Raw genomic sequence first — 20,066 nt, 5'->3', positions numbered from 1 at the left:
TTTGTTGCTATCAGGACTGTTGGACTCTGAACTCTGTTTTTAAAATCTGAAAAAAAAAAAAAAACCATAAGAAGTGTAGTTTAAAATGATAGACTTCTTGAATTTTTCACATCTCAGTATAGATTCAAGCATGCCTCACTGCATCATTAACATCAATAGAACCATGACCAGTTAGAAGTGTATTTCAGTGACAGGCAAAAATTGATTACATGGGAAGGTCTATACTGTCAGTCTAGATAAGACAAGGTATGTAAGATGAGAGTAAGCAGCTTTTAGGGAAGATAGTAGTAGTATTTCATATTCACAACACTCTACAGGACAACTTAGTAGAAAGCATTCTTCAAAAAATTTGCTTTAGTATAATGTCTTTAGTATGGGAAGAGGAATTATTGAGGGCTTTATAAGCTTCCACCTTATTATAATGCATTTGTTTATAGTTATATATTGCATGTTATATGAGATGTGAATTTTAGATACTATGTAGATATATAATATCATTCTCCCAGGATAAGATCTGAAAAATAGTATATGTAAATATCTGGAAAATACTATATATATAGGTAGGGATAAGCTGTAAGTTTGTGCTTGTTCTTTTTTCCCCCTTTTTAAGCTACTTTTGGTGTTGTATTATCCAAGTACCACATTGTTTCAAAACTTCTGGCATTGCTGCTTCTTGACAGTCTGGATTCAGGAGAAAAATTTAGTGTCATACTTACTCTTGGTCATTGTACAGAGGATTGTGGTAAGTACTGGATTTATTTAGCATGTTTATTAAAACAGTAGAGTAGAAATATACTGTTATTTCCTCCCCAGCTTAAAAGTACTGTTGCCTTTCTCCTAGTCCCCTAGCCAGTCATTCATTGCTCCTCATCCTTTTTCATCCATGGTATTCAGTCAGTCACTAAGACCTGTGGTTCTATTAATACATCTGTTTATCCTTGCTTATCATTTTCTGCTCAATTCCAGTGCTACTTTCCTAATTTAAGCCCTCAGCCCCTCAACATCTTTCATCAGTGTTTTTGCAAGAGAGTCCTCCTTGTGTCCTCTTCCTTCTGTCTCTGTTTTTTTCATTCTACTCCTCACATTGCTGCATAGATACGATCCTGTTTTCCCTTGTTGAAAACCTTCAAAAGTTCTATCTTTCTTTCTCTATTTATCATTCTCTCCTATTTTTTCTTTTCCCCTTTCATTTTTTCCGTCTCCAGTTTCCTGCCATTTCACTTGCCTCCTTTCCAACCTTCTTCACTTTTCTCTCTCTCCTCCTCTCACATTTCCACTTCCCTTTCTTTGTGCTTTCTTGCTTCTTCTGCTCTCTCTTCCCTCATTTTCTATTCTCTCCATTCATTTATTTCTCTATACTTTCTCTTCACCTGTATATAATTTAGGGTTTACTGTACCTTTAAAATTATTAACTTTTATTTTTTAATTGCGGTATAATTGGCAACTAAACCTTTTTCTAAACCAAGTGAGGACAGTTCATTTACTCTTATGACACTACTCTGTGGCTGTATTTCACAGATTATCACTTAGGAGACGTAGGTATCTTATGTAAGTAGATTATTTTCTAAATTGAAAATACTTTTGAAACTTTGTTTTTCTGTATTTTAAAATTTGAACTATGGTGATAATTATCACAAGAAAGAACTATGACCTCATGCATATAGTTTAAGATAAAATAACTCTCAGAATTCCATGATGGTCCAGTGGTTAGGACTTGGCACTTTCACTATCAGTTTGATCTCTGGTTGGGGAACCAGGATCTCGTAAGCCCCATGGTACGGCCAAAAAAAAGATGAAATAACTATTTTCTACTTTAATTTTTGATGTGTTTTCCAGAGGAAAATCAGTATGACTTTTTTAAAAACAATGGCCTTCCACTCATGATACAAGCCTTAACTGAATCTCAGAGTGAGGAACTAAACAAAGCTGCCACTTTCGTGCTTCACAACTGCAAAAAAATTAGTAAGTTTACTATTACTTAAAAAAATACCTACCAAAGTTTTTGAAAGAGAATTTACTTCAAATTTACTTTGATGAATTTGCTTTTTACTTTTGAATTTACTTTGATGAACCAAGCCCCTTTAGCTCCCAGCCTCTTACATTTGAAAAGTAGCTTATATAATTTTGACATGACAGCTAGAGTATTACAGCATATAAAAACTTCTATGGAAGGGAGCAACAGTATAGATAATTCACTTATTTAATGCACTGTGGACAGATTTAGTTGTAGGACTTAAATCTGAGGGCTTACAGGTGACTTAGGATTAAATCATAAAGTATGTTCATTTATTTATTTATTTAAAAAATATTTGAATGCCTCTTATTTGCCAGGCACTGTGCTAGGCTTGGACTTCCCTGGTGGCTCAGACAGTAAAGCTTCTGCCTACAGTGCGGGAGACCCGTTTCAATCCCTGGGTGGGGAAGATCCCCTGGAGAAGGCAATGGCAACCTACTCCAGTACTCTTGCCTGGAAAATCCCATGGATAGAGGAGCCTGGAAGGCTGCAGTCGATTGGGTCGCTGAGGGTCGGACACGACTGAGCGACTTCACTTTCACTTTTCACTTTAATGCATTGGAGAAGGAAATGGCAGTCCACTCCAGTGTTCTTGCCTGGAGAATCCCAGGGACAGGGGAGCCTGGTGGGCTGCCATCTCTGGGGTCGCACAGAGTCGGACACGACTGAAGCGACTTAGCAGCAGCAGCAGCAGTGCTAGGCTTTAGGGAGACAGTGATAAGATACAGCAGTCTATGTGCTCTTAGAACTTAGTTTAACTAGAGTAATAGGAAGTAAATAAATATATTATTATAAATTAATGCAAAGGTTAAGAGTGGATGGAGCACAAATCCTAACCTGTAATAAAGGACGGTGACCTAGACTGAGAGCAGAACAGGCTTTGAGAGGAAGTGATTCTTCACCTGAGATCTGAATATAGAGTTAATTGGGTGAAAAGAAGGGAGTTTGTCTTGGTCCAGTGTCTCAACCATAAGCAACAGTGAGGCATAAAGGTCCCGTGAGAGGAGAGAACCTGGTGCATCTAAGAACTGATGGCTGGAGCATAGAGGAAATAGCCATGAAAAGGAGTTTGGTCTTTTGAAAGAAAAATTGCAGCCATAATACGTAAAAAATTTTTAAATTATCGGAAGGAAACTATAATCCACAGTTGTGGAAACAGTGTTAAAAAAATACTTTAAAACCAGTAGCCATAAACTTGAGCATGTTTGTATGCCTGGTATAACATGTTTTCATGCTATTTTTTCCCTATAATTCTGAAAAGTAAAGTCTATTTTATGACTCTTCGGGTCCTCAACTTCTGCCAAGCACTTTCTTTCCACTTATTTTCAGTACCAATTAGGCAAGTTAAGATGCTTTGGATGTGCAAAATTTAGAGAAGGGGTTGTGGGGTATGAGTTTGTCCTTATTTAAAGTGTTCAAATAGCATTTCTAGTAATGGATAAACTCACTATTTTTTTTCCATATTACAAAGGTGAGAAGTTATCTCTAAGTCTAGGAGAATATTCTTTTGATAAAAATGAAGAGCATTTAAAGGACATAAATATGAAAGAGAAGAATCTTGAAGATTACTGGAAGAAAGCGAAGGAAATTTTACACAGAATAGAAGAACTTGAAACAAAAGGAAATGAGGTTGGCTTTTTTGTTTCAAATAATACAGAACTTTTTTCAAAAATTTTTTAATAATAGAGGTTGGAGGGTAAAGTATTTTTCTTACAAATTTACTTTTTATTTTTATGGTTTTAAATTTAAAATTCACAATGGCACCCCACTCCAGTACTCTTGCCTGGAAAATCCCATGGATGGAGGAGCTTGGTGGGCTGCAGTCCATGGGGTGGGTAAGAGTTGGACACGACTGAGCGACTTCAGTTTCACTTTTTACTTTCATGCATTGGAGAAGGAAATGGTAACCCACTCCAGTGTTCTTGCCTGGAGAATCCCAGGGACGGCAGAGCCTGGTGGGCTGCCATCTCTGGGGTCTCACAAAGTTGGACACGACTGAAGTGACTTAGCAGCAGCAGTAATACGTGAGGAATCATCCTTGAACACAGACAAAAAATATTTTTAAAAAGTGGAAATAAGGACTTCCCTGGTGGTCCAGTGGTTAAGAGTCCGCCTTCTAATACAATGGATGCAGATTCAATTCCTGGTCAGGGAATTAAGATCCCATATTCCATGGGGGCATTAAGCCTGGCCTTCACAACTAGAGAGCCTTCGTGCTGCAGACTGCAGAGCCCAGGCCCTCCAGAACCTTGGTCTCTACAACTACAGAGAAGCCTTGGGGCCACAACTGTAAAGCAGCTTAAAATAAATATTTTAAAAAGTGGAGGTAATGACTGAAAAAATAAGAGACATGGAGGATAGAGTCACGAGATCTATCATTTAGATAGTAGGGGTTTGAGAAAGAGAAAGAATGGAGAAGTAATAGTTGACCCTTGAACAACAGGTGTTTGAACTGCTTGAACTGCTTGAATCTATTCATACATGATTTATTTTGACTTTATTTTTGTGTAAATTGTTCCCATCTGACTACCCAAATGTCCCCAAATCATTTAATAAATATTCTCTTTCTCCCTAATGTAAACTTCATCTTTTATAATGTATATTCTATTGACAATCATAAACCTTTTATGCATTATTTAAAGGGAGTGTAATTTGGATTATAAAACAAATGATTATTTTGAAATTATTTACTTATTTTTATATTATAGGAAAATATACAAGGAGAGAATTATAAGAATAATATTTCATCTGTGAACGTAAATATTCAAGATACACTGAAACACTTCCATGCAGATAGCGGCGGTGGTGTTCCCAAAGCAGAGGATAAAGATAAAAGCCAGGCTAGAAAGCTACATGCCTCTAAGTCCCATAAAGTCATGTCCAAAGCATGTACAAATGATGATCAAGTGAAGATGGAGTTAAGAAGTGCAAATCCAGTTAATGCTTGTTATAGGGAGAGTGGGCAAAATAAGACTTTATGTACAGCCAATTCAAGCTGCAAACAAAACCTATGTGAAGAAACAACTTCTGAAAAAAAGAACTTTGTTTCTCAGTCAAGGTATAATTTAATAATTGTTTCTAACTTTTATTTACTTATTCAGCATTTGTGTGTGTGTGCATGTAGTACAATGTGCTATACTCTTAAGCACTGGGATACAGAAATGACAAAACATGGTTTTGGGGAGGAACCTAATGTAGGAAGTTTGGGGAAAGGGGTTTGGACGGGACAGTCTTGGCCAATTCATCTAGGGTCTGGCATGTCATATGCAAGATTTTCTGTTTTAACTCATACGGTATAAGGAGCCATTGACAATTTTAAATCAAATGGCATAGTCAGATTTGAATTTAGAAGGGATACTCAGAAAACTTAAACTAAATGTCTATAGCTGAAATAATGATGCACATATTGATAATCAGTCGGCAATTTGGCAAAAGCCAGTTTGTAAGTTTAATTTGATAAATGGGGGTAAGGTGTGATTAAGATCTGGTTTAGGCTCACCTTTTCATTTGTTCCCTGTACCTCCTCTCAAGTACATGTTCTTTCTCCCTCATGGGTAGCCTATAGGGCTGGACCTGGAATCATAGCCTTTCTTCCTAGAACCTTTCTTGTGTTCTGCTCTTCTGATTGTTACTGGACTATGAGGGAGACTGAAGAGGATGCTGCTATGTTTTGGGAGGTTGTAGGGTAAACCAAGTGTTAGAAAGATGGATTATATTATCACATTCCCTTTTTCCTTTTCCAAACCATTCTTCATGTAATTTTAACTTGATTTCTTAGGGATGTAGAATTGGGAATTAGTGAGATAGGCTCTTGTGCCAGCATTCTTGCCCTCTGGCCCACTGAATTTGTTATTTCCTCTTTTTTGCTTTTCTTTCCTATTTTCCTCTTTTTTCCCCCATGTTTCTGCTGACATCAGTATTATTTGTCCTTTGGAGTCTTGTTTAACTCCACTTTTTTTTTTTTTCAAATTGAAGCAGAGTTGATGTTACAGTTACAGTGTTTCAGCTGTACAGCAGTGATTCACTTACTATACTTTTTCAGATTCTTTTCCATTATACTTGCTCCAAGATATTGAATCTAGTTTCACATTCTATACTGTAGGTCCTTATTATCTATTTATATATAATAGTTAACTCCACTTTCAGAAACAAGGTTGTATATAACTGCTGAATACCATACTTTGGCAGAATTTGGTGGGTTTTGGTAGATCCTGGTGCCAGCTCCTTCTGTCTGCTAAACTCTGCTTATATAGAAACATTTGTTCACACACCAGTGTTTACTTATAGTAATCTTGTGTCTATTTTCTTTTAGAGACCATATTTTTAAACACCCAACTCCTATTGCCAAAAACACAAAGCAGCAGTTACCAGTAACAGGTATGACTAAAAATGTTTCTTCTTTGATTGTTGAACATATTCAAGTGATTAATATAGCTAAAAATGTACATTGGTATATCTTCTCTCTAACATACAAGCTATGCCTTTACTTCTCTTTCTAAACTAAGTGCTTCAGTCACCTTTTGTTAATATCCAGAACCTTTCTGTTTATCCACTAGGATGGCTGGATGTGTACTCCTGGGCTACAGTTGATAAAAATTTTCAGAATTAGTAAATCTTGTAAATGTCACATACTTTTTACTAATCAGAAATACCTTGCATTTTGTAATTTTTTTCTCCAGATCCATTTACATTATGTTCAGATATAATAAATAAAGAAGTCATCAGTTTTCTAGAAACAGACAGTTGTTCCAAAATGTTGAGGTATAGGTGCTCAGGTAAGTATTTTTTTAATTGTAATTGTTTCATAATTAAAGTTTATATGACATAAGTTAACTAGAATTTGTAATAGTTCTACCAGTGTGATTTAAACTTCATTCCCTTTGGAGAAATAACAATCATGGGTATCATAAAAAATTCAAATTAATACCTTTTATCTATAGTAGCCTGTGTTCCCAATATTTGTTCATATGCGTCAACACAGGTAATAGTTTTTAAAAATTACCTTATTATTCTCTTTTTGTCACCATCTATAAGTTTAGCTGTACTGAGTAAGGTAAACATCTTTTGTATTTTCAGAGAGTCAATAAATAGATATATATTCTGGATTATGTTCTGAAAATCATAAGCATTAACTATTCTTATATTTATAGTTAGTTTATAAGTTTTTCTAGTGTTCCATGTCCCATTGTTTCTTTTTTGTTCAGGGTTCTCAGTGCTTACTCCATCCTTCTTCTTCATATCCAAATATTTGCTCTTTGTTTACTCTTATTGTTGTACTCTGCCCTTTGGAGAAAATTGAGGCTATTCCACATTAGGCTCAAAATACTACTGTTCTTCTGTCTTCCACCAGTCGTGTCCAACTCTATGCAGGATTATAGCCTGCCAGGCTCCTCAGTCCATGGAATTTCCTACACAAGAGTACTGGAGTGGTATGCCATTTTCTCCTCCAGGGGATCTTCCTGACCAAGGATCGAACCTGTGTCTCTGTGTCTCCTGCATTGGCAGGCAGATTCTTTACTACTGAGCCATCTGTTATTCCTTGATCTTTCTCCTTCTGCCAAATTTCTGCAGATATTTCCCCCACTAAATAATCTATAGCACTTACTCAACTCTGCTGCAACATATACTTCTGTGGTATCATCTCTCATTTTACCAATGATTTTCAAATCTGTATCTCCACACTTCACTTGTACCTTGGGTTATAGCCACATTCTGCCATTTCCAGCTGTATCCAGGATGTACTCACTTTAATATCTTGTTATTTCAAGTTTAATATATTCAAAACACAACAACTTTCTCTGTCTTAAAATGCCCTCCCTCCAGCGTCTTCATTTTTGTTAATATTGCCACTATTCTTCTGGCCCCCAGATTTCAAACATTGAGTCATCTATAACTATCTTTTCTCCTTACACCCCCTATTTCTAGTCTATCAGATTTGGTTCTTTCTTTCTTTCTCACACAGGCCTCTTTCCTTCATGCCTCAGTTACTCCAGCAACTCTGTAGCAGTCTTTCAGTCTCAAGTCTCACCAACCCCCAAGTCATGCATATTGCTATTAACTTCTCTTCCTCATGTGCTTTTTATCATGTTACCAGGGTAAAGAACCCTCAGTGCTTCTCTGTAACTCACCAAATCAAACTCTCTGCCTGTGTGGAATTTCAAAACTGTGTGGAATTTTGTTCTTCTTCCACTTGTAAAATTTTGCTGCACATTTATTTTACCAGAAATGTGCCATGCTTATTCCAGACTCTGCCATTCGATCCATCACAATTGAGCATTGTCCTCAGTTCACTTCAGTTCAGTGGCTCAGTTGTGTCTGACTCTTTGCGACCCCATTAATTGTAGCACGCCAGGCCTCCCTGTCCATCACCAACTCCTGGAGTTCACTCAGACTCACATCCATCAAGTCAGTGATGCCATCCAGTCATCTCATCCTCTGTCGTCCCCTTCTCCTCTTGCCCCTAATCCCTCCCAGCATCAGAGTCTTTTCCAATAAGTCAACTCTTCGCATGAGGTGGCCAAAGTACTGGAGTTTCAGCTTTAGCATCATTCCTTCCAAAGAAATCCCAGGGCTGATCTCCTTCAGAATGGACTGGTTGGATCTCCTTGCAGTCCAAGGGACTCTCAAGAGTCTTCTCCAACACCACAGTTCAAAAGCATCAATTCTTCGGTGCTCAGCTTTCTTCACAGTTCAACTCTCACATCCATACATGACCACTGGAAAAACCATAGCCTTGACTAGACAGATCTTAGTCAGCAAAGTAATGTCTCTGCTTTTGAATATGCCATCTAGGTTGGTCATAACTTTTCTTCCAAGGAGTAAGCGTCTTTTAATTTCATGGCTGCAGTCATCATGTGCAGTGATTTTGGAGCCCCCCAAAAATAAATCTGACACTGTTTCCACTGTTTCCCCATCTATTTCCCATGAAGTGATGGGACCAGATGCCATGATCTTCGTTTTCTGAATGTTGAGCTTTCAGCCAACTTTTTCACTCTCCTCTTTTACTTTCTTCAAGAGGCTTTTTAGTTCCTCTTCACTTTCTGCCATAAGGGTGGTGTCATCTGCGTATCTGAGGTTATTGATATTTCTCCCGGCAATCTTGATTCCAGCTTGTGTTTCTTTCAGTCCAGCGTTTCTCATGATGTACTCTGCATGTAAGTTAAATAAGCAGGGTGACAATATACAGCCTTGATGCACTCCTTTTCCTATTTGGAACCAGTCTGTTGTTCCATGTCCAGTTCTAACTGTTTCTTCCTGACCTGCATACAGGTTTCTCAAGAGGCAGGTCAGGTGGTCTGGTATTCCCATCTCTCTCAGAATTTTCCACAGTTTATTGTGATCCACACAGTCAAAGGCTTTGGCATAGTCAATAAAGCATTGTCCTAAACGTCTCTTTTACCCTAATAGCTTATTATTCATCAATTTTACCTCTGAAATCTCTGCCTTCTCCCAGAAAATGTTATTTCAGAATCCCCACATTTGTTTTCTGGACTATTTAAGTTACCCCTCAACTGATTCTCTTACTTTTCAGCTGAGCTTTCTGTTAGACAAATTACATCATATTCCTGCTTGATAAATATCCCTCAGTTCTCCCATTGACTTGGAGATAGCTAAAAATCTTTAGGATGGTTCTCAAGACTCTTGTTGATTGGCCCCTGGCAACCCTTACCAGCCTCAACGTTTCTCCCACACTTCTCATACCTGTACTCCAGCCACACATGACACCTGTGATTGTCTGAACACACGATACTTTCTCACTCTTCTGTGCTTTTGCACATGTTCTTTGTACTTAAAATGTCCTCATCCCTGCCAACTTTCTGTCTGGCTAACTTTTCCTTTAGGTGACAGGCAAATAGAGTACCTTATGGATGTGGCTAACATTACCTGAAGCTACTGATCAATGTTAAAATTTAAAAAAAGATAGTCAGACTTTATGTGTCTGTTAATACGATGCAGTTAGAAGTCCACAGTACTACCTGTGAGGAATTCTACTAAAAACAACTTAATCTGAATCTGATTAGTCATCTAGATCTACTTAACAGTTTCTTGGGCACACAGAAACATTTTAAAGGATACAACTAGGATGTAATCAGAAAAACCCCAACTTTGGGAACTTACACATTACAAATGACCTGGTGTCTCCAACAGGCAAATGACAAAGAGGAAGAGAGGAGAATTGATAGATGAAAAGAAACTCAAGAGACATAGCAGCTGAATGTAATGGTTGACCTTGTTTGAATCATGATTCAAATAAACCTACCATAAAGAGAAAGTTTTAAAATGATGGGGAAATTTGAGCACTGACTGGATATTAGATTACTTAAACATAATTTTCTTAGGTGTGATAGTGGTTTTGCCGTTTAAAAAAATAAGACAAAATAAGTACTTTTTAAAAAGAGTTCTTATCTGTTAAGAATGCATCTGAAATAATACTCAAATGCAACTTCCAGGCTTCATAATCCAGTGTGCACAAAAGGCAGAGTTGCATAGGTAGAGGGAGATAAAATATGACTGGCCATGAGTTAAGAATAGTTGAAGCTAGATGATGGATACATGGTGGTTCATTATTCTTTTCCATTCATTCTCATGTATTTTAACTGTTCCATAATATTAAAGAAAAAAAGATGACGGAGCCTAAGGGTCACTTCTTTTGGATATCTTCTCTGACAGTGACTCCTGCTCAGAATTAGACCAAGCTAGACGTTCCTTTCCTATATCGCCATAAGTGTTTACACCTCTGTGGCAACACTTGTTTCCCTGTATTGTATTTGTTGTCTTTACTCTTTCATACGATGTGGCTTTGAGTTTCTTGATGTATTTATAATTAACTTCCTGATTCACTTCAGTTACCATCATAAAGATATTTGCTTTCATAAATTTGTTATTAAATATTTTATAACATCTATGCATCATTTTAATTTGTTTTCTTTTAGGTTGCATAGCAGTAGGAAAATCCCTGAATAGTCGAAATTTTAGCAAGCTCTTGCACTGTTGCCCATACCAATGTGATCGTCACAAAGCCATTGTGGAAGCTGAAGACAGATATAAAAGTGAACTAAGGAAATCACTTATCTGTAACAAAAGTAATTAATTCAGCAGTTTTAAAACTGTAATTATGACTGTACCTTCTGAACTATGATCTAGACCGTTAAGTATATTGAAAGCTAAAGGGTACAAAAAGTGTTGAAAAGAAAATCTGTCTCTGAGCAACCATGATTTAGAATGTTCCCAGGGAGTAGATTTAGTCTCTGGTGGTTTAAAAATTCTTCCTAATCCACCTAAGGAGTCCCATTAGAAGGGGGAAAAAGGAAATATCATACTAATGGAATTGATGTGGTACTACTCAGATTAATACTCTAAGTAGGCTAAACGTTTTTGTATTTTTCAGAAATTCTGCTGACCCCACGTAGAAGACGTCAACTCAGTAGTGAATCTACTACCCCTGGAAGAATAAGTGAATATACTTAATTTTTAAATAAATATAAATTTCATATATTCCCGAAACAGAACAGCTCAATGATTGTTCTCAGTCACATCATTAATGGCTTCTAAATAATAACTCTTGGCTCTGATAAGAGTCATATTTCCTCATAAAAGAAGTTTCCCTCCTCCCTTCCTCATGGCACTCGCTAATCTCTTGCTTTCTAGCTGGGGAAGAAGCAGGAGAAAACTTAACATCTATTAAGAACCCATTATGTATTAGGTATTTTATAGATATTATTTCCTTTATTTCATAAAATAAAATCATAAGATAAGGTATTACTTTATTTCCACTTTACTTTCTTTTCTTTTAGGTTGCATAGCAATAGGAAAATCCCTGAATAGCCAAAATTTGCCAGTGAGCAAATGGCAGAACTTAGATTCAAATGCAAGTTTTTCTTTCTCCAGAACCCCCAGTTCATTCCTCTGTATCACATTTCTATTTTAGCACTTCAAATAATCAAAATTGAAGAGACAAATAGTATAAAGCTTAGATCCCTGCTTAAAAATTAATATACTTCTCAAACTATGAGTTAATTTATAGGAGTTTTTATTAAACTCAGAGTTAACAGTTCAGGTTTATCACCATTTCAAATTTATCATGAGGCTTAAAGAACATTACCATTTTCTTCTGTTTGTATGGAATTAGTACCTGCAGAATAAGAGTAAGCAATTGAGTACATTACTTGTCAAAGTAACCTAGAAATTAATGGCCATTAGTAACTATAGAGTCATTCTGTTATTTATTGTGAAGAGGTCTGGACTTGATCCATCCAGGAAACATTTTGCCACTCACTTTTGTTTGGCCATTTTCACTGCCAAAACCTTGAAAGAAATTTCAAATTTACTTTTTATAACTGGGTCTTTTTCAAGATTAAAATTTCTGCGTATAAATTAAAATTAAGTGCAGTACCACTATAGGGTAGCCCACTTTTTGAAGTAATATTTTCTGTAGAAACTGTTAGAAAATACGTATTTTTCCATAGAAATGTTGCAGTTGGAAATCTTGTCTTTGACAAGGAGTTGGCATCAAATTAACAATAGAATTTCTTCAGTAGCATGTCTTAAAAGCAAATATAAAACAACTAAAAATATTCGATAATCATTTTTCATAGTAAAGTCATTTGCAGAACCTCATGAAATATACATAACTATTCCTATATATGGGGTCGCACAGAGTCAGACACGACTGAAGCGACTTAGCAGCAGCAGCAGCAGCATTCCTATATATTGATTATACAAAGGGATCCTAAATACTGTTAGGATCATTTTCAACTCATAAACACCTACATCTTTTTTGTAGGTTAGAACTGCTTAGTTAAAATCAAATAATAAGTTGGCCTGCTTTTTTTCAGATTTAGGCATCTTGAGGAGGTAGTGATTAGATTGGTCTTATATCTCTTATGGGGCTTCCCAGGTGGCACTGATGGTAAAGAACCTGCCTGCGAAGGCAGGAGACATGGGTCAGGAAGATCCCCAGGAGGAGGGCATCGCAACCCAATCCATTAATCTTGCTTGGAGAATCCCATGGACAAAGGAACCTGGGAGACTACAGCCCATGGGATCACAAAGAGTGGGACATGACTGAAGCGACTTAGTATGCATGCATATCTCTTTTACAAGCAGGCCAGGAATATTTGATGTACTGTGTTCCCCCTCTTAATAAATTTCCCTTTCATACTAGAGACATTCATTACCTTTCATTTGGTTATAGGTTACAGTCAAATTTGAGACTATTCTTTTGAGAAGGGACCATTTTAGCATCTAAGTATTTAAAAGAGTCTTGGAGACAAGGCTCTTTTAGGATGGATTGAAAAATAAGTGTCTAAAACGGAGTCTTCTTGCCTACTTTTCCCTGCTATTTTCTTCCCCTTGTTTTCTTTTAATGCCCAATCAGTAAAAAAAGAGCACTAAAGAAGCCACAGAAGGGAGCCTTGTGATGTAGAGAGCTGTTTCCCCTTCTAGGCTGCCCATTACTCTGCTTCAGAAACCGTTGAGGAGTTGGGCATGGATGTTAATTTAAGTTAGAAGTCAGTGAAATGGCAGCTGCAGTGGAAAAGTGGGGATGGGCTCTACATGAACAACCCCAAGACCCAATATCCTGAATGATATAATAACCCATCTGGTTCTGATTATAATGAGTTTTGAGATCATTTAGCAAGTGAAATTGAAATAATCTATTTCTTGGAGAACTACAGTTTTCCAGTAGACCCAAAAGTAAGAAGTAATTTAATTGATGAGTTTTTAAAAAATTTATATATATATAAATTTTATATTTAAAATATATTTATATTAAATATATATGATTTTATTTTTGGTTGCTCTTCATCTTCATTGCTGTGTGCAGTCACTCTAGTTGTGAAGAGAGCGGGGCCTACTCTCTATTGCAATGCATGGGCTTCTCCTTGAGGTGGCTTCTCTTGTGGAACACGGAGTCTAGGCACACAGGCTGCAGTGGTTGCAGCACGCAAGCTCAGCAGTTGTGGTACACTGGCTTAGTTGCTCTGAGGCATGTGGAATCTACCTGGACCACAGATCGAACCCGTGTCCCCTGCACTGGTAGGTGGATTCCTATCCACTGTACCACCAGGGAAGTCCCAGTGATAAGTTTTAAAACACTTTTTACCAGTAGTAACTTTTTTTTCTTTCAACAAATATTATTGATCACCTCCCATGTGTCCGACACAATTTTAGGCATGGGGGGCATAATGGTGAGTGAAACAGACAAAAATCCCAGCCTTCATGGATCTCACATTCTAAGCAATACCATTCGGTAATAATTAGACATTGTTTCATTGATATCTTGGCCTTCTGCTGCTAAGATTTTTCTCTTCTGATTTGAGAGATCTGAACTGTGGCTCCTATCTTAGGAGAGATGGACTAACAGTCCTGACCTGCAAAGGCAAGATTTTCTAAGGTCCCAGCAGTTATTCCAGGTCCTACTAGAGTGAATAGCAGCCTTAATTGGAAATACAAAAACTCCTCCTCATCAGTATTAACAATGAATTTAAAACCTTAAAGGAAGACTATTTCCTGGTAATCATGACTAGAAGATATTTGTTGACAGATACCAAATGTGTATTCTTTCTGTTGTAGAAATTACCCCTAAAAAACAGATAAAACTTCCTCTTTGTGCAGCCTGTTTTTTTTGTTTTTTTTTGAGTTTTAATCAAGCTGAGCCCTTATATAGGTGAAGAACATGTTCTTTAAGTCGAATTTCAAAAAAGACAGTCCTTTAAAAATATTAATCAAGCATGATAATTAAAGTAACAAGTGTTGATATTCTTTCCTATGAAGTTATGGAGCCCTTTGGGAAGACCGTAGCTGTAAGACAGGTAAGTGGTTAACTGTCTTCACAGGAATGTTGAAAGAGTTAACAACCAAATGTTTATAAAATTTTGTGTTTCTTGATTATTGTAAGATTGTTACAATTATTGCAGGATCACAGTGATAGCATCTAGGTTGATAGTAGGCACTCAGAGTTTGTTTGTTTGTTTTCATTTGAAGTGGATTTCCATATGATGAGTTGCCCAGGCATGAAGTTTTCTCACCGTATAATCCATATCCTTAGAATAAGTTTTTATTTGATTCTCAAGAAGATCTCTTTTTTTAGCAAGTATTAATATATTCTACAATTCTCATTAATTACAGAGAAAAGAAGAATTCGTAAAAACTTTACCAAAGAAGAAATAAATTACCTTTTCAATGGAGTTAAGAAAATGGGAAATCACTGGAATTTAATTTTGTGGTCTTTCCCCTTTCAGCAAGGACGGAAGGCTGTGGACCTTGCTCACAAATACCACAAGCTGACCAAATGCCCCAAGTATGTGGCTCCTTGATTGGAAGACTTGTCAGTTTTTAGTTTGACACCTTGAAAAACAGTGTGTTAAAAATACAAAATTTTAAATATTTTAGACATTCTCATGAGACAGGAAATGTGGCAATGGGGATACTGTTTAATTATTTTTTGTGATGCTGTAGCTCATCAGACTATTAAAATAACTTCCAAGGACTTCTCTGGTGGCTCATTGTCTAAGACTCTGTGCTGTCAATGCAGGGATCCTGGATTCAGTTCCTGGTTACGGAATTAGATCCCATAAGTTCAACTAAAGATCCCCTGCAACTAAGACCCAGTGCAGCCAAATAAATAAAATTATTTTTTAAATTATAAAACAAGTACATTTTCTTTTAAAAATTTTATTTTATCGTATTTCTGGCTGTGCTAGTTGTGATGTGTGGGCTTCTCTCTAGTTCTGGTATGAGAGCTGTCTAGTTGTAGCATGCAGCCTTAGGTGCCCCATAGCATGTGGGATCTTAGTTCCCTGACCAGAGATCGAACCCATGTTCCATGCATTGGAAGGCAGATTCTTAACCACTGGACCATCAGAGAAGTCCCTAAAACAAATACATTTTCAATGTGTAGGTTGGTAGGACAAAATTCCATATGAGGTCAAACATATGTTTAGGATTATGCTTTTTTCCCTTAAGCTCAACCTAGGTCAGAGAAAAAAAATTATTGGCCTTTAAACCTTATTTGACATCATATACTATATGAGACACTGGATTTAGTATTTTTACCCAGTGAAATTCTCTCTCTGAAACTTAGTTTCCCAAGATGTTCAAATCATGTTCCCACACACTAATGTTTGTCCTTCTAAAGGCAATTGTGTAATTGCCCAAATACTCCAAATTCTATTGTCAGGTTCACTTCTTTTTGGTGCATGTTTATTTGCTTCTGCATTTTCAAAGTTTGAAACAATTTTTGATTGTTTGCTTTTAAGTTAGTTTTCTTCTAGTTGGAAACCAAACTATTAAATCTCAAAGTTCTATTTTTCTTACTTTTTTTATATTTCATTACACCAATGCATTCTTCATTATACTTAAAATACTGTTACTGTGGCAAAGTGATCAAGTATCAAGACCTGAAAGCTCAGTTGTACTTCTGTATACATTGGCTCACTGCTTGGTGTCATTCTTACAAATACTGAAGGCTATTTTCCTATAAGCATGTATTCTTTGACCCTTTCAGATCATGAGTATGTCTACTTAGATAAAGCAGAATTTTTATTAATTTCTGTTCCACAGTGAAAATTCCAGAGGGTCAATAAGCAGAACAGTCTCTGTTTAAAATCCAAAAGTTCCTTTAGGCCTAAGAATAATATACAATTAGGAAAATTCTTTGCATCATTTAAAGTGTGAGTGAATTTAGTCCATTATCTGTCAGTATTTCCTAAGCTCTATGGAGATGATTTAAATGGTCTGCTGGGCTATTCTGATGTGTAATTCTCAAGATGTGTGCATGTTGTTTTAGGTCAATGGGGAAAACATTTTGTTGCCTCAACCTTGATGGCAATAGTTTGTTGTTTTTTTTTTTAATTGGAAATTATCTATGTAACAGAAGATCAAATACTACTTAAAGAAGCATCCCCAAGAGTATGACACACTGTAACTTGGATGATATTTTGTATCAGTCACTGACACTTTATTTAAAATAACTTCCATTGCCTTCTGAAACCTTTAAATTTTATCCTAACCTTTGGCTAACTTGGTTAACATGAACTGCTTTTTTCCCCTCAAATGGAATTTGATAGTAAATAAATACACATCAAAAGGAAAGCCAAAGAATGATCACATATTAGAGGACTGTTTGGTTTTAGGAACCCAAACCCGACCAGTTCCACAGGGGACAAAAAGTCAGACCCTTGGAGTTGGAGCTTACCTCAGTTATAGCTCCTTGCCAGAGGCATGAACTAACTGCTGTACAACAATCTGGACATTGGTGGCTGTCTTTAGTTTTGCCTATATGCTCAGAAACCTGGAATTTACTGTTTCACAGGGTGATAATTGATGGTCAGTTCTTCCTTATGCCAAAATGAAATATGCCTTTCTGGAGTACCTCCTGCAGAACCACAAAAGTTGAATCACTTTTCCACATACCAGCCCTTTAGAGAGGTAATGATAAATGTTCATCAGTTTCCCCTCTACATCCTTTATCTTCCATGCTGCTAAATCTTAGCTACTTCCTGCTTCAGCCAAACAGTGTCATGTCCCCTTATGAACTTAGTCACTGACCACTGGGCACCTTTTTATTTATAGACTGTCCCCCCAAAAATGTGGACTGACTGACCACAGTATAGAGACCTGTTTCTTTGCTAGCCCAAAGGTTTTATAAGAGCAAGTGAACGTGGACTCGATTCAGTGAGTCTTGTGTGCTCAGTCATGTTCAACTCTTTGCACCCCCATAGACTATTGCCCGCCAGGCTCCTCTGTCCATAGACTTTTCCTGGCAAGGATACTGGAGTGGGTTGCCATTTCCATCTCCAGGAGATCTTCCCGACCCAGGGATTGAACCTGTGTCTCTTGCCTCTCCTGCATTGACAGGTGGATTCATTACTGCTAGTGCCACCTGGGAAGCCCCAAAGGTTTTATGGACCCTACCTAGGATGCTTCTTGGCATTCTACATGACCAACTTTCCAATTACAATTGATATAGTTAAGGCATGATTTTTTATTAATTCTTACCTTGTTCTTATTTTAACTCCACTACAAGACTTCAGTGTTTGTATGTGTTAATCAGTTGTGTCCAACTCTTTGTAATCCCATGGATTATAGCCCGCCAGGTTCCTCTGTCCATGGAATTCTCCAGGCAAGAATATTGGAATAGGTAGCTATTTCCTTCTCCAGGGGATCTTCGCAAGCCAGGGATCAAACCTGGGTCTTCTGCACTGCAGGCAGATTATTTACCATCTGAGCCACCAGAGAAGCCCCACAAGACTTCAGTGGTCCCTGTTGAATTTTAGATTTATTCTGTACTCAGTTTGTCATCCAGTGTGTTAGGCCTCCCTTCCTGCTTCAGGTCATCCACAACTTCTATGAGTGTGTGGCTGCATTCTCATCCAAGTCACGAATGATATACCCTGAATTGACTGGGCCAAGGCAGGAGATTGGAGCATGCTCCTAGCAGCCTCCTTTGGGCGGGGAGGGGGGGGGGGGGGGGGGGGGTGGGGGGGGTGGGCCCCCTCTGGGCCTGGGCTTTAACAAGCCTGGATACCATCATCCAGCCTACATTTCACTTTCTTGTCTATGATGTGCGTTGGCAAATGTCCTGTTGAAATCTGAATTTGCTATGTCTGCAGCATCCTCCTACTTGGTATTCCTGCAAAAAAAAAAAAAAAAAGGGAACTAAATCTGGTGCTGTCTTTTCCTTTTCCAACTGGCCACATTAGAGTTTCACCTAGGGCTGATGAATTTCACTGGCCTGTAGTTTTCAACTCTGTCTTTTGTCCAGTGAAAATTCTGATACTACTTGCCTTATGATTTACAGCACTTTTCTCTGCTTTTCCTAGACTTCCAGAGGTATAATTCTTAATAAGTTTTCACTCCCATTGTCTTGTTTGAACCTTACATTCAGGTTGGCAGATGATATGCCGATTTATTGGATCCTTTAATTTTTGGCAGAGCCAGGATCAGAGTCCTACTCATCTGAAACCCACATATCCTTGCTTTTCTGCTATATCCTACTTCCTTGTGATATTTAGAAATGCCTTGTAAAATGCCTCTGCTTCCACAGAGCCCTCGGGTAGCAGTCACCTAAAGTGAAACTGGACAGGTGAAATGTATTTTTTCTCCTTTTCGTCCCATTATCCTCTTCCTTCCCCTTTCCTCCCCTGCCCCTTCTCCTTTCACATCTATTCCTTTTTCTTTCTTTTCCTGAAGAAAGGAAATTAAAGCCTACTATTTTTGGTGTCAAACCCTGGCTCCCGGAAAAAAAAAAAAAAAGCCCTGTTAACGTAAAAAGTGTAGTATTAACTGCCATAAAAATCACAGCCTTGTGGTCTTAATAGGGTCAAGGAAGGACGAGGTGAAAAGCAGGATATTTGTATTTGGGGAGTCTCGTTTAAGGCCGATCTTTCAACTCGTGGCTCGATTAGGATTAGGCAAAGTTCATGGTATATATAATAGGTTAAAACTAGTGAGTAAGACTGAAGTACCAGGATGCTGTCAGAAGCATTTGAGTCCTTGGTCAGGTTCCTCAAGATTTCTGAGTTTCAGGTTTCTTCACCCTTAGAAAGTTAGACGAGATTTAGTGAGATAACGTGGGACTCTGGCACACGATAAGCGCTCGATAAACGGCGCTATCCTGTATTGTTCTCATTCCAAAGCCTAAGCTTTTCGCTTCAGCGCCTCCGTCCGGTGCCTCAGCCCCCGGACAGCGCAGCCGGAGCGGCCACTGGACGGAAGACCTGGAACAGGGGTGCTGTTGCGCTCTTCGGACGGCAGAGGCCGCCAGCGCGACCTCCGCCCGGGCGGCTCCCGCTAGCACCGCCGCCTCCCGAAGCAGGGCTGCCCAGGCGGCTGCCTGACCACCGCTCACCTCCGACCACCGCCCACCTCCTACCACCGCGGTGGCCTCACGACCCTGCAGGATCCCGCGGACTTCGTAAGCCCGGCGGAGCGCGGCGAGCGGCGCGGACCGTGCGGGGCGGGCGGCGCGGGTTGCGGCGGGCGCGGGAGGCCCGGCGGGGTCCTCGCGGGTCCTCGGCGGGCCCGGGGGAGGGCCCTCTTTGTGGCT

At 38.3% G+C, this 20,066-nt stretch overlaps 1 protein-coding gene across 1 annotated transcript in view; it reads left to right on the top strand.

Moving 5' to 3' along the window:
- TERB1 (telomere repeat binding bouquet formation protein 1) overlaps nucleotides 1–15,436 on the top strand; it is a 29,355-nt gene extending 13,919 nt beyond the window's left edge. Inside the window, exons 9-17 of the mRNA XM_027977909.3 lie at nucleotides 611–742; nucleotides 1,837–1,962; nucleotides 3,486–3,643; nucleotides 4,723–5,072; nucleotides 6,327–6,391; nucleotides 6,694–6,789; nucleotides 10,948–11,097; nucleotides 11,403–11,468; nucleotides 15,146–15,436. Coding sequence (XP_027833710.2) covers nucleotides 611–742; nucleotides 1,837–1,962; nucleotides 3,486–3,643; nucleotides 4,723–5,072; nucleotides 6,327–6,391; nucleotides 6,694–6,789; nucleotides 10,948–11,097; nucleotides 11,403–11,468; nucleotides 15,146–15,333 — 1,331 coding nt within the window. The 3' untranslated portion in view covers nucleotides 15,334–15,436. The remainder of the gene's footprint in view (nucleotides 1–610; nucleotides 743–1,836; nucleotides 1,963–3,485; nucleotides 3,644–4,722; nucleotides 5,073–6,326; nucleotides 6,392–6,693; nucleotides 6,790–10,947; nucleotides 11,098–11,402; nucleotides 11,469–15,145) is intronic.
- Nucleotides 15,437–20,066: the final 4,630 nt, after the last annotated feature.

Source organism: Ovis aries, chromosome 14 (assembly GCF_016772045.2).
Source record: "Ovis aries strain OAR_USU_Benz2616 breed Rambouillet chromosome 14, ARS-UI_Ramb_v3.0, whole genome shotgun sequence".
NCBI classification, from domain to species: domain Eukaryota; kingdom Metazoa; phylum Chordata; class Mammalia; order Artiodactyla; family Bovidae; genus Ovis; species Ovis aries.
Note: the sequence above shows the minus strand (reverse complement) of the source record. Positions and strands in the feature narration are given on the sequence as shown.